At 44.2% G+C, this 12,329-nt stretch overlaps 1 protein-coding gene across 5 annotated transcripts in view; it reads left to right on the top strand.

Moving 5' to 3' along the window:
- Window positions 1-1,668: 1,668 nt before the first annotated feature.
- TMEM268 (transmembrane protein 268) overlaps window positions 1,669-12,329 on the top strand; it is a 36,171-nt gene continuing 25,510 nt past the window's right edge. For 4 of the 5 annotated variants that reach the window (XR_002823280.1, XR_002823279.1, XM_023727357.1 and 1 more), the window contains exons 1-2: window positions 1,679-3,001; window positions 10,974-11,083. Coding sequence is in view for 3 of the 5 variants with exons in the window: in XM_023727357.1 (XP_023583125.1) it covers window positions 2,893-3,001; window positions 10,974-11,083 (219 nt within the window). In the remaining 2 variants the exon portion in view is untranslated. Of the gene's footprint in view, window positions 3,002-10,973; window positions 11,084-12,329 lie in introns of all 5 variants that reach the window. The other variant, XM_023727358.1, reaches the window with a different exon arrangement.

The following is a 12,329-nucleotide window of genomic DNA, read 5'->3' as shown; positions in this document are numbered from 1 at the left end:
GACACTAGAAGATTCTTAGAAAATGTCCATGGAATAAAAATAATGTCAGCTATATTCCTCTAGTGATTCCTGTTTGCCTGGTGCTGTTTTGAGTGATTTACATGTATGAATTCTTTAAGTCTCACAATAGCCCCAAAGTTACTATTATTACCCTCATTTACACATGAGGAAACTGAGGCAGAGAGACCTTAAGTAACTTGCTTACGGTCACACAGGTGGGAAGTGGCAGGACTGGACAGGTTACTTTTAGTCATTACACTAGACAGCCTCCAGATGAATGAGTGGATTCTCTTGATTGGGACTTTGTGGGAGGTTAATTGCTCCAACTGGGTGATGGGATTTCTTCCTAAAGACAATGCCTAACCCTGGGATTATTTGAGAATAACGCAGTGGTTACCTGGAGTAGCCTGAATCTAGTTTTACAAAGCACCGATGGAACCTTCCCATGCAGTCCTGCCTGTGGTCCCTCCTGCCTGGAGGGGGTGGTGTTGACTTGCTGGGTCCCACAGGCCTCCCTGAGACTCCAGTACAGCTTCTCTGGGCTACAGGCCTATAGGCAAGATGTCCCTGGGATCCTTGTCTGGAAAATGGATCTAAGGGAGGGCGTCTAACCAGTTGGGTTCTTCTGGTTCAAACCCTGCTGAGAATTTGCATTTCTACCAAGTTCTCTGCTGAGAATTTGCATTTCTGACGAGTTCCCAGGAAGTTATACATAAGAATCACCATGATCTTTTCACAATATTTTTGTGCTTTCCAGCCTTGGCATGTGGTATAGGGCAAGTGTGTGATCATTGTTGGTTAAAGACTCATGCTTTGTAGATTCTTGGTTTGGAGAGGAGTCCCAGGTGATCGTTGGGGAACTTGGGGCTTACAGTCAAGGCTGGCAATCTGTGCAGTCACAGACGGCCCTGTGCTTAGAAAGGCCCCAAGCTTGGTTTCATGCTCTGCTGTAGCTATCTTGAAATTCTTAATGCTTTTTGAACAAGGAGCCCTGCATTTCCGATTTTGCACTGAGCCCTGCAAATTATGTAGCTGGTCCTGCCTGAAGTACTGAGAGGAGGTGGATGGTAGTAAGGGCATGAGGGTCGGGTTACCATTTTTTAGGGGCCAGATCTGTAGTGGTCAGCCTTGGGCCATCTCAGAATCAAGTAGATGTTTGCTGCCTGGAAACGCTTCACGTCTCCGCCGGCGCTGCCCACAGTGGTAGCAAAAGATGATTTTGGTGGGCTTTTTATCAAGACAGCAGGGCTGGAGTGCCATCCCAGGGAACTGAGCCAGGATTTTCCTTGGTGAGCAGTGAGCCTCAGGCCCCCAGGTGGACATGTAACAGAGGGGACGTATGTAGGTTGCGGCCAGAGTGTGTGTCACTGGAGACTCAGTTTCGTCAAGGAAACATCCACCAAGAGAGCTTTTGCTGACAGGAGGTGACAGTATTAGTTTCCTGTGGCTGCTGTAACAAAGTGCTACAATCTTGGTGGCTTAAAAAAACAGACATTTATTTTATTATCTCGTAGGAGGCTAGAAGTTTGAAATCAAGATGTTGGAAGGGCCATACTCTCTGAAGGCTCTAGTGGAGGGTTCTTCCTTGCCTCTTCGTAGCTTCCAACAGTTCCTGGCAATCCTTGGCTTTTAGATGTGTCACTTCCGTCTCTGCCTCCATCTTCACATGGCCTTTTTCCCTGTGTGTCTCTGTGTCTCTCTTATAAGGACACAGTCATATTGGATTGGGGCCCATTGTATCCCAGCATGAATGCATGTTTATTGATAACATCTTCAAAGACCCTATTTCCAAAAAGGTCACATTCACAGGTACTGGGGGTTAGGACTTCAGCCTACCTTTTTGGGGGACACATTTCAACTCATAAGGGTGGCAAGGTGTGAATACCCACTGTGACTCTCAGTGACCTGGCTCTGGAGTCTTTGGAAGCTTCTTGAGACAGCTTTACTTCCCCTCACCATCTGCTTTCTTTTCTTTTTATAGATAGTAGGAATGGTTTAAGTGAATGTTTCCATTTTAGCTTTGGCCACCTGGAAGCTCAAAACCAAATACTTGGTTCAGGAATGGCAGCTGGGTCGAACCTCAAAACAACAATAGCTAATATTTATGGAGTGTCTATTTTGTTTCATATGCTGTTTTATACCCTTTATATATATCATCATACTGATTCTTTCAGCAACACTGTGGGAAAGGTACCATGGTTTTAAGATGAGGAAGCTGAAGCTCTCTGAGGTTTAACTTCTTGCACAAGTTTACATAGCCAGTAAGTGGTAGAGCTGGGATTTAAACCCACTAGTCTGATTCTGGAGTATATATTCTTAGGTATAAACCTCCACTATCTTAATATCTGTGTTTTTGTTTTTCATGATTGTGACCTTTTTTTTTCTTTCTGTATTTTGCATTGTATTATGGAAAGCTACTATTCAAAATCCTTTGTGTAAACAAGGTTCCCCATAATGAATATACTTGTCCTATGCGTGGTTCCCTCGGGTGACACCAGTAAGGGAACACAGACTCCAGACACCTGGGAGTGAGGCCTGGTCAGCACATGAGCTCCCTGTGGGCCCCTGGATGTGGCTAAGCTAGAGGAGACCCAAGACCCAAGATGGATGTTCTCAGTCAAGGCCTTGGAGGGTTTTACTTCCTCCTCCTCATTCTGTCTGAGCATTTTCTTCAGCACGATCAGAAAGACAAAAGTCCTCCGGAAGGCTTCTTCTAACTCTCTCTGGCCTTGTGGTGACTTCGGCCTCAAGAGTCAGAAGCCTAGCCCTCCCAGACCCAGGCTTGAAATTCTTTTTTGTGCTGTTTCTGAAGGCACGTAAAGCAGAGTTGGGTGTTCCAGAATGAACCGCAGCTTCCAGAAGGGGAAGTAGAAGCCCAGCTGACTCTCTGCCATGGCCTGTGAACCCCAGACGGACCCTTGCGGGGCAGCCAGCCCATTGCCCACCTCCTCTCCTGGCTGGAGTGCCCTGCCTGGGGGGAGCCCTCCTGGCTGGAGGCAAGGTAAGATTATGACCCTTCACTTTTCCTGGGATGCTGAATTGGATTCACACAATGATTGGGTGGTGGGGGTACAGAAGTTCCTTTAGGTAAGAGTGAACATTTTGGGATACATTTCCAGGCAACCCTAGTTCCTGCCATTTCTACCCAGTTCTCTCTGCTGCCATCTCCTTACACCAAGCCATCATCACCCACTGCCTAGACCCCTGCTGTAGCTTCCAGCTGGACTCACCTTGTTCTGCCTCGCCCCTTCCATCCATTCTCTACATGACAGCCAGAGACATATTTATAAAATGCCCATCTGACCATGTGACTTTCTGCTTCAGTGTTTCCTACTGTGCTTAGCATAAAGAGACATCCTCCACCAGCTTATAAGGCCTGTCTGAATGGCCCCTGCCACCCCAGTTCCTTATCAGGTCCTACCACAGGGCCTTTGCATCTGCTTTTCCTTCTACTTGGCATGCTCTTTTCCTCCTTCCATTCTTCTTTCATCTGCTTAATTTCCATTTATCCTTTAGGGCTCAACTCAAATATCCCTTCTAGGAGAAATCCTTTCTTGATGGCCCAGTGTAAAAAGGGCCTAGTAGCAGTAATAGTAGCAGCAGAACCTGTCTAACTTTACAGGGGATAATACGAATCAAGATCAGCCCAAGGCTGATCCCTATGAGGTGGGGATCAGACATACCTCCACTCTCCAAACTTTTTACCAATTCTGACACCAGTCGGCCTTCTCATGGCACTCTCTACTTCTCTTCTGGGTTTGATAATCTCTTGCAGTGGCCACAGAACTCACAGACCATACTTACAGTTAAGTGGTTTATTAAGGAACAGGGTACAAGTCAGGATCAGGCTCCAATTCTGGATCAGGATCAGGAAGCATGTAGGCAGTCTCCCTTCTTCGGTACAGGACAGCTGTCTTAGTAACTTCACTATGCAGGCCTCCGCTCAACCCCCTGAGGACGGCTCTGCTCGGCTCCCTGAGGATGGCTCTGCTCGGCCCCCTCAGGAAGGCTTCTCTCGGCTCTATGAGGAAAGGCTCCTCATGACCTGCCATCTGTCGCCTCCAGCTCTGCTGCTGGGCCTGTTGCCACCAGCGCTGCCACTGGGCCCCTTCCGGACCTCTTACTGCCTTTAGTGTTACAGTCTGTGACCCATGTTACAGTTCTTCTAGGAGGTTCCTTGCCTCTTGTCTCTCTGCTTTTTTCTTTTCTCTTCATTTTTCCTTCTGCTGCTTTTCCTGCTTCTTCCTGTCTCGGAAAGCTTTGTGGGGTTGACTGCTTATACACACAACTCCTTGTCAATTTCAAGGCATGGTCTCTTCCAAGAAGGGGCCACAAACTGACCAATCCCCTCTTGGTAGGCCACAGATACTTCATTTGCATAGTAGCCTATAGTACTTCATTTGCATAGTCTATTGACCAATCACTTCAAACTATGTACTGATCACAGAGTAGGCTGCAGCCCAGGGCCAGACAAAAAGTATCAAACCAGGTTGTTTACAGCTTACCAAGGAAATGTCAATCAACCTGGACAAAAGCAACAGACCCTCTAGGGTAGAAAACTAGGGCAAAGGTAATTCATCAGGATTTAGGGGAAAAATCTCTCAAGCTGTTTTTCCAAAGAACCAAGGCAAAAGGCCACATAAAGGAACTCATTTCACCATACCCGGCCTAAGTCACCTCCCTCTGATATATTCCTCCTTTTCCCCATGGCACTTATCGTGGTCTGTAATTAAATAATTACCTGAGTAACACAGTGTCAAATGTCTGGCTTCGCCACTAGACTGTTAAGTTCCACGAGGGCAGGGACTCTGTGCTTATTTATCCCTGTATCTGCAGTATCTAGCGCAGAACTTGGCCTATAGCAGATGTTCAGTAAGTATTTTCATGAATGAATGAGCGAATACTTTGGAATAGGGATCCACAGAAATGTGGCTGGTTACTTACGGGATTTGTAACTTGACTACCTAAAAACAAATCTTTTTTAAAATCACTGCTGTTTTTGGGAAAGCAATTTATGCACACAATAATAACTTCTAATAGTAGAATGGAATGAAATAATTTTTCTTCAGAACTTTGAAGACATTGCTGCACTGGTTTTGGCAAGCCAGTTCTTGTTCCTTTGTAGGAGATTGCTTCCCCCTTTCCCCCACTTCGTTGGTAGCTTTTAGGGTTCTTTTTTTACCCTAGGTGTGAAAACAAGTGTTTCTAAGTGGAGTACTTGCTGTTCTCACTTTGAGGAACAGACGAGAGACACTATTGCCAGGAATCCAGGAACTCGTGGCTGGAAAGGCAAACAAAGACACGGTGAAAGGTCTCTGCATCGCTTGAGCAAACGTGTTCCTCAATAGGCAAAGGGTCCAGATCAGCGTGGTTTTTCATTTAATGCTGTGAAATGGGGAATGTGCTATCTTCCTAGGATTGCCGTAACACAATACCACAAACTGGATGGTTTATAAGAACAGAAATTTATTGTTTCACAGTTCTGGAGGCTAGAAGTCCAAATCAACTTGTCAGCATGCTCCTTCTGAAGTCTCTAGGGGAAGCTCCTTTCTTGTCTGTCCCAGCTTCTGGTAGCCCCGGGAGTTCCTTGGCTTATAAATGCATCTTCACATGACCACATCCTTTCTGTTTAGGGCGTGTCTTAAACCTAATAACTTGTGAGATATAAAAAGAACAGATGAGACACAGAGAGAAGCAAGCACGAATGAGGGGGAAAAGATAGATGCTACATGGAGATTCTCCAAGGAAAACTGAGAAGAATGCTAGGAAAGCTGAGACAAGGGTTTTTCCCCAAAGCGGACAGAGAGAGCCTTCCCCTTTTAGCCTCCTCAGCTGTGAGAAAATAAATTTCTGTTTGTGAAAGCCACTCACTAGAATTGAGATCCAGTTGTGAATAGGATTTAACTAGGCGATTCTAGGGGGGAGAGTTCCAGAGACAGTGAACAGTGTATGCAAAGGCCCTTTCTCTGTGTTTCTGTGTCCCTTTTTTTCTTTTATAAAGACATCACTAAGAGTGGATTAGGACCCACCCTACTTGTTATGACCTCCTGTTAACTTAATTGTTAACATTCTCAAAGACCCTATTTCCATACAAGGTTGTGTTCACGGGTACCAGTGATTAGGACTTCAGCACATCTTTTTTGGGGGCACGATTCAGTCCATGACAGAGAGCCAGTCTGAGGCCCTGTCTGGCTATACTGCCTGCATTTTGTACACTACCTTCCCTCCTTGCTTCTTCTCTTTCTTACTTTCATTTCCTCTGTTTACATTAGGCAAGTTCCTTTTCCTTTCAGAAGTTCAGTTTCCTCTTCCATTATAATGGTACCCAACTTTTAGGGCTGTTTAAGGACTGAATGAAATCATGACTGCGAAACCCCTTAGCCCAGTGCCTCGCACTAGTAAGGGCTCAGTGTGTGGAAACCTAATATCTGCCGTCATGTTCTGTTTGTCCAGTTTTCCTTTCCTGTTGGTTTTTTAATTTAATTTTATAATTTTACCTTTTTGTGTTTTATTTTCAATAAGCTGCCTTAAATTCTTTCTGGAACAAGGCATAGGAGGGTAAAAACAAATACAAATACTACTACTTTATTGTAACTTCTTAGTCTTGACAAGCTTGCGTTTAAATTATAATAATAGTAGTGGCCAGTCATTCATCACCCGTTTTGTGCCAAGCACCTTTTTTTTCTTTTTTTAAATCCCCTTAATTATACTTGGGATGAGGTATTAGTGGTTCAATGGTAGAATTCTCGCCTTCCACGGGGGAGACCTGGGTTTGATTTCCAGCCAATGTACCTCATGCACAGCTACCACCTGTCTATCAGTGGAAGCTTGTGTGTTGCTATGGTGCTGAACAGGCTTTAGCAGAGCTTCCAGATTAAGATGGACTAGGAAGAAAGGCCTGGTGATCTACTTCCTATAATCAGGCAATAAAAACCCTGTGGATTACATGTTCCGATTCACAGCCAATCATGGGGTTGATGCAGGACCTAGCAGCATTTCGTTCGTTGTGCCTGGGGTTACCATCAGCCGGGTGCTGACTCAGCGGCAGTTAACCAACAACAACAGTAACAACAATGATTATTTGGGAATGAAGAAGTTTTTTGCAGTGGATATGATTATCCTCTAAGTGAGAAAACTAGCCCAGGAGTTTAAGATCACCTTGTTCGTGAGAGGCTGAGCTATAGTTTGAACCCCAGAGCGGTCTAGCTTGTGCTTTCCGACCTCACCACCTTACCTCTGTGCTCCTCAGCCTCTTGCAAACAAACAAAGGGAAATGAAAATTAGTTCTTCTTGGCAGGGGGTAGAGTTTTATGGCATCCTTGAGATCATTGGTGATACCCTGGAGTGTGAAAAAAGAACTCGGACAGGGTTGGGGAGCGGAGTTCTCTTGTATTAATTTATCTATATATCAAACATTTACTGAGTGTCGGCTGTATGCCAGGCACTGAACCTACTTCGGAGGATTCAGTGCTGAGCAAAACCCATGTGGGAACATATAGTCTGGTGGGGAAGATAGACTTTAATAAATTATATATATATGTATTAATCTTTGATGTGTGTAAAGGAGAAGAGCGGGGAGTTATGGATGGGTTTAGCAGAAGGATTTGATCTGGTAAGAATTGAGAGTACAGGCGTACCTTGGAGATATTGCAGGTTTGGTTCCAGACTACTGCAACAAAGCAAGGAAACCCTGATGGTGCAGTGGTTGAAAGTTCGGCTACTAACCAAAAAGTTGGCGGTTCGAATCCACCAGGCGGTCCTCGGAAACCCTATGGAGCAGTTCTCCTCTAAGTGAATATTGCAATGAAGTGAGTCGCCCGAATTTTTTGGTTTCCCAGTGCATGTAAAAGTTATGTTTACACTATACTGTAGTCTGTAAAGTGTGCAATAGCATTATGTCTAAGAAAACAATGTACATACCTTAATTAAAAAATACTTTATTGCTGAAAAATGCTAGCCATCATCTGAGCTTTCAGCAAGTCATAATCTTTTTGTTGGTGGAGGGTCTTGCCTTGATGTTGGTGGCTACTGACTGATCAGGGTGGTGGTTGCTGAAGGTTGGGGTAGCTGTGGCAATTTCTTAAAATGACAACAATGAAGTTTGCCACATCGATTGACTCTTCCTATCACAAAAGATTTCTCTGTAGCATGCGATGCTGTTTGATAGCATTTTACCCACAGTAGAGCTTCTTTGAAAATTAGAGTCACTCCTCTCAAACCCTGCCACTGTGTTATCAACTACTTTATGTAATATTGTAAATCCTTTGTTGTCATTTCAACAATGTTCACAGCATCTTCACCAGGAGTAGATTTCGTCTCAAGAAACCACTTTCTTTGCTCAGCCAAAGGAACCAAGTCTTGTTTTTTTTAAATTGTACTTTAGATGCAGGTTTACAGAACAAAATAGTTTCTCATTAAACAGTTAGTACACATGTTGCCCTATGACAATGGTTAACAACCTCACTTCACATCAACACTGTCCTTACTCAGCCTTGGGTTCCCTATCACCAGCTTTCCTGTCCCGCCTGCCTTCTAGCCCTTGTCCCTGGACTGCTGTGCCTCATTAGTCCTGTTTTGTTTTATGGGGCTGTCCAGTCCCTGGCTGAATGGTGAACCTCAGAAGTGACTTCACCACTGAGCTAAAAGGGTGTCTGGGGGCCATACTCTCGGGGTTTCTCCAGTCTCCTTTTGGCCAGTAAATCTGGTCTTCTTGTGTGTGTTAGAATTTTGTTCTACATCCTTCTCCAGCTCTGTCCAGAGCCCTCTGTTGTGATCCCAGTCAGAGCAGTCAGTGGTAGTAGCCGAGCACCATCTAGCTGTACTGGACTCAGTCTGGTGGAGGCCTTGGTAACTGTGGTCCATTAGTCCTTTGGACTAATCTTTTCCTTGTATCCTGTTCTCTTCATTCTCCCTTGCTCCCGAAGGGATGAGAGCAGTGGAGTATCTTAGATGGCCGCTCACAGGCTTTTAAGACCCCAGACACTACTCACCAAGGTAGAATGTAGAGCATTGTCTTCATAAGCTGTGTCATGCCAATTGAGCTAGATGTTCCCTGAGACCATGGTCCCTACAGCCCTCCGCCCAGCAATTCAGTCCCTCAGGAGGTTTAGATGTGTCTGTGGAGCTTCCATGACCTTTCCTTGTACAAGTTGTGCTGGTTTAAAGGAAGCAGCTCTTCATGAGATCGCAGCAATTCAGTCACATCTTCAGGCTCCACTTCTAATTCTAGTTCTTTTGCTGTTTCTACCACATCTGCAGTTACTTCCTGCAGTGAAGTCTTGAACCCTTCAAGTCACCCATGAGGGTTGGAATCAACTTTTTCCAAACTCCTATTTGTGTTGATATTTTGACCTTTTCTCATGAATCACGAATGTTCTTAATGCCATCTAGAACGGTGAATCTTTTCCAAAAGGTTTTCAGTTTACTTTGCCCAGATCCATCAGAGGAGTCACTATTTATGGCAACTATAGCCTTACGATGTGTGTTTATTAAATAATAAGGCTTCAAAGTCGAAATTCCTCCTTGATCCATGGGTTGCAGAATGGATATTGTGTTAGCAGACAAGAAAACAACGTTAATCTCCTTGTACATTTCCATCAGAGCTCTTGGATGACCAGGTGCATTGTTAATGAGTGGTAATATTTTGAAAGCAATCTTCTTTTCTGAGCAATAGGTCTTAACAGTTGGCTGAAAATATTCAATAAACCATGTTGTAAACAGATTTGCTGTCATCCAGGCTGTGTTGTTCTATTTATAGAGCCCAGGCAGAGTAGATTTAGCATAATTCTTAAGGGCCCTAGGATTTTTGGAATGGTCAGTGAGCACTGGCTTCAACTTAAAGTCACCAGCTGCATTAGCCCCTAACAAGAGAGTCAGCCTGTCCTTTGAAGCTAGACATGACTTCTCTTCTCTAGCTGTGAAAGTCCTAGATGGCATTTTCCCATATATGGCTGTTCCGTCTACACCGAAAATCTGTTGTTTAGTGTAGCCACCCTCATCAGTTACCTTAACTAGACCTTCTGGATAACTTGCTGCAGCTTCTACATCAGCATTTGCTGCTTCACCTTCACTTTTATGTTTTGGAGACGGTGCCTTTCCTTAAACCTCATGAACCAACCTCTGCTAGCTTCAAACTGTTTTTCTGCAGCTTCCTCACCTCTCTCAGCCTTCACAGAATTGAAGAGAGTTAGGGCCTTCCTCTGGATTAGGCTTTGGCTTAAGGGAATGTTGTGGCTGGTTTGATCTTCTATCCAGACCACTAAAACTTTCTCCATATCAGCAGTAAGGGTGTTTTGCTTTCTGTGTCAATTCAGCAGTTTCTACATGTACGATTCAGTGACATTGATTACATTCTTTGAGCTGTGCAACCATTCTCACCCTCCTTTTCTGAGTTGTTCCTCCCCCATTTATATAAACTCACTGCCCCCTCCAGTTCCTATCTATCAAGTTGCTGTTGTCAATTTGATCCCATATTAAAAAAAAAAAAAAAAAAACCATTGCTGGCGAGTTGATTCCGACTCATAGCAACCCTGTAGAACAGAGCAGAGCTGCCCTATAGGACAGAGCAGAGCTGCCCTATAGGGTTTCTAAGGAGCGGCTGGTGGATTTGAACTGCTGACCTTTTGGTTAGCAGCCATAGCTCTTAACCACTGTGCCACCAGGACTCCTTTGATCCCATATGGATAGATCTTAAAAGAGCACAATGCTCAAGGCAGGCATCCTTTACTAGTTAAGCTAAACTACTGTTTGGTTTTAAGAAGAGTTCAGGGGATATTTTTGGTTTAAGGTTTAAAGATTACCTCAGGGCAATAGTTTTGGGGGTTCATCCAGCCTCTATGGCCCAGAAAGTCTGGATTCCATGAGAATTTGAAATTCTGTTCTGCATGTTCCCCCTTTTGATCAGGATTCCTCTATAGAACCTTTGATCAAAATGTTCAGTAATCGTATCTGGGCACCATCTGGTCTTCTTTCAGAGCTCCGCAATGGCCAGGTCCTCACAGTTCTCCGGATCGACAATACCTGTGCACCCATCTCGTTTGATCTGGGAGCTGCAGAGGAGCAACTGCAGACTTGGGGTATTCAGGTGAGTGAAGATTTTATTAACTCCCTGCTGTTTTTCCTTCTTCTTTTCCTTCCTTCCTCTCTCCCTTCATCCCTTTCTTCCTTCCGTCTATCCTTTTATCCATCCATTCATCTATTCAGTTACTCGCAAAATGTGTATTAAACATTTATTTTCATGTAGATATGGTGGGGATATAAGGAAAGTATATTACAACAGCCCTGTCTTCCAAATTAATTCATTTAACAAAAATGTGTTTTTGGGTGCCTACCACGTGCCATACACTCAGCTGGACACTAAGCATGATAGAGGGGAATAGGACATAGTGCCTGTAAGAGATAAATCAGGACCGTGTGATGTAAATGCCACAGTAGAGGAACGTATAAGGCATTGAAGACACTCGCAGGAGAAAATGATAAACTAGGCCTGGGAGACAGTGGTTATAAAAGCTTCACTTAGGAGCCAACACTTGATCTGGGATCTTGAAGGGTAAATAGGAGTTTGCTGGGTGGACAGGAGGAAGGGCATTTTAGGAGAGGGATCTGTATATGCAAAGGGAAGGACACATGAATTCATTAGATATTGATGTAGTGCCTTCAAGCATAGTGATTCGAGGCATAGGCTGTACAGACCCATAGATCTGGATGCAGATCCAGCTCTGCTGCTCTCTGGCTGTGTGACTTTGGGTAGGTGACTTAACTTCTCTGGGCCTCAGTCTCATCATCTGTAAAATGAGGAAAATATTAATATGTGTTATACAGGGTTTTGTGAGGATTAAGTGAAATAATGCCTGTAGAACACTTGTACTGTCTGTGGCATATAGGAAATACTCAACAAGTTGTAGCTATTGCTGTTGTTACTAAGTCCCATAGGTGTGATTGTCTCTCTTCCCTGAGACCCCAGCATGATTAAGCTTTTCCTTGTGCTAGCCAGGGAGGATTCATTACTGATGGGGAAGACACACTGCTAATTTTAAGACGTTGGAATTGGTTTCTTTAAAACCGAATTGCAACCTTTGGGGGCAGTGAGTTTATGTTAATGGGAGAGGAACAACTCAGAAAAGGAGGGTGAGAATGGCTGCACAGCTTGAAGGATGTCATCAGTGTCATTGATTTGTACATGTTAGAAACTGTTGAATTGGTGTATATTTTGCTGTGTATATTCTCAACAACAATAACAAAAAAAAAAAACAAAAGGAAGAAATTAGAGTGAACGTAATGAGAGGTGGTCCTCCCGATTACACAGTCATGTGTCACAACCCTCTTGTGAT

Source organism: Trichechus manatus, unplaced genomic scaffold (assembly GCF_000243295.1).
Source record: "Trichechus manatus latirostris isolate Lorelei unplaced genomic scaffold, TriManLat1.0 scaffold00016, whole genome shotgun sequence".
NCBI classification, from domain to species: Eukaryota; Metazoa; Chordata; class Mammalia; order Sirenia; family Trichechidae; genus Trichechus; species Trichechus manatus.
Note: the sequence above shows the minus strand (reverse complement) of the source record. Positions and strands in the feature narration are given on the sequence as shown.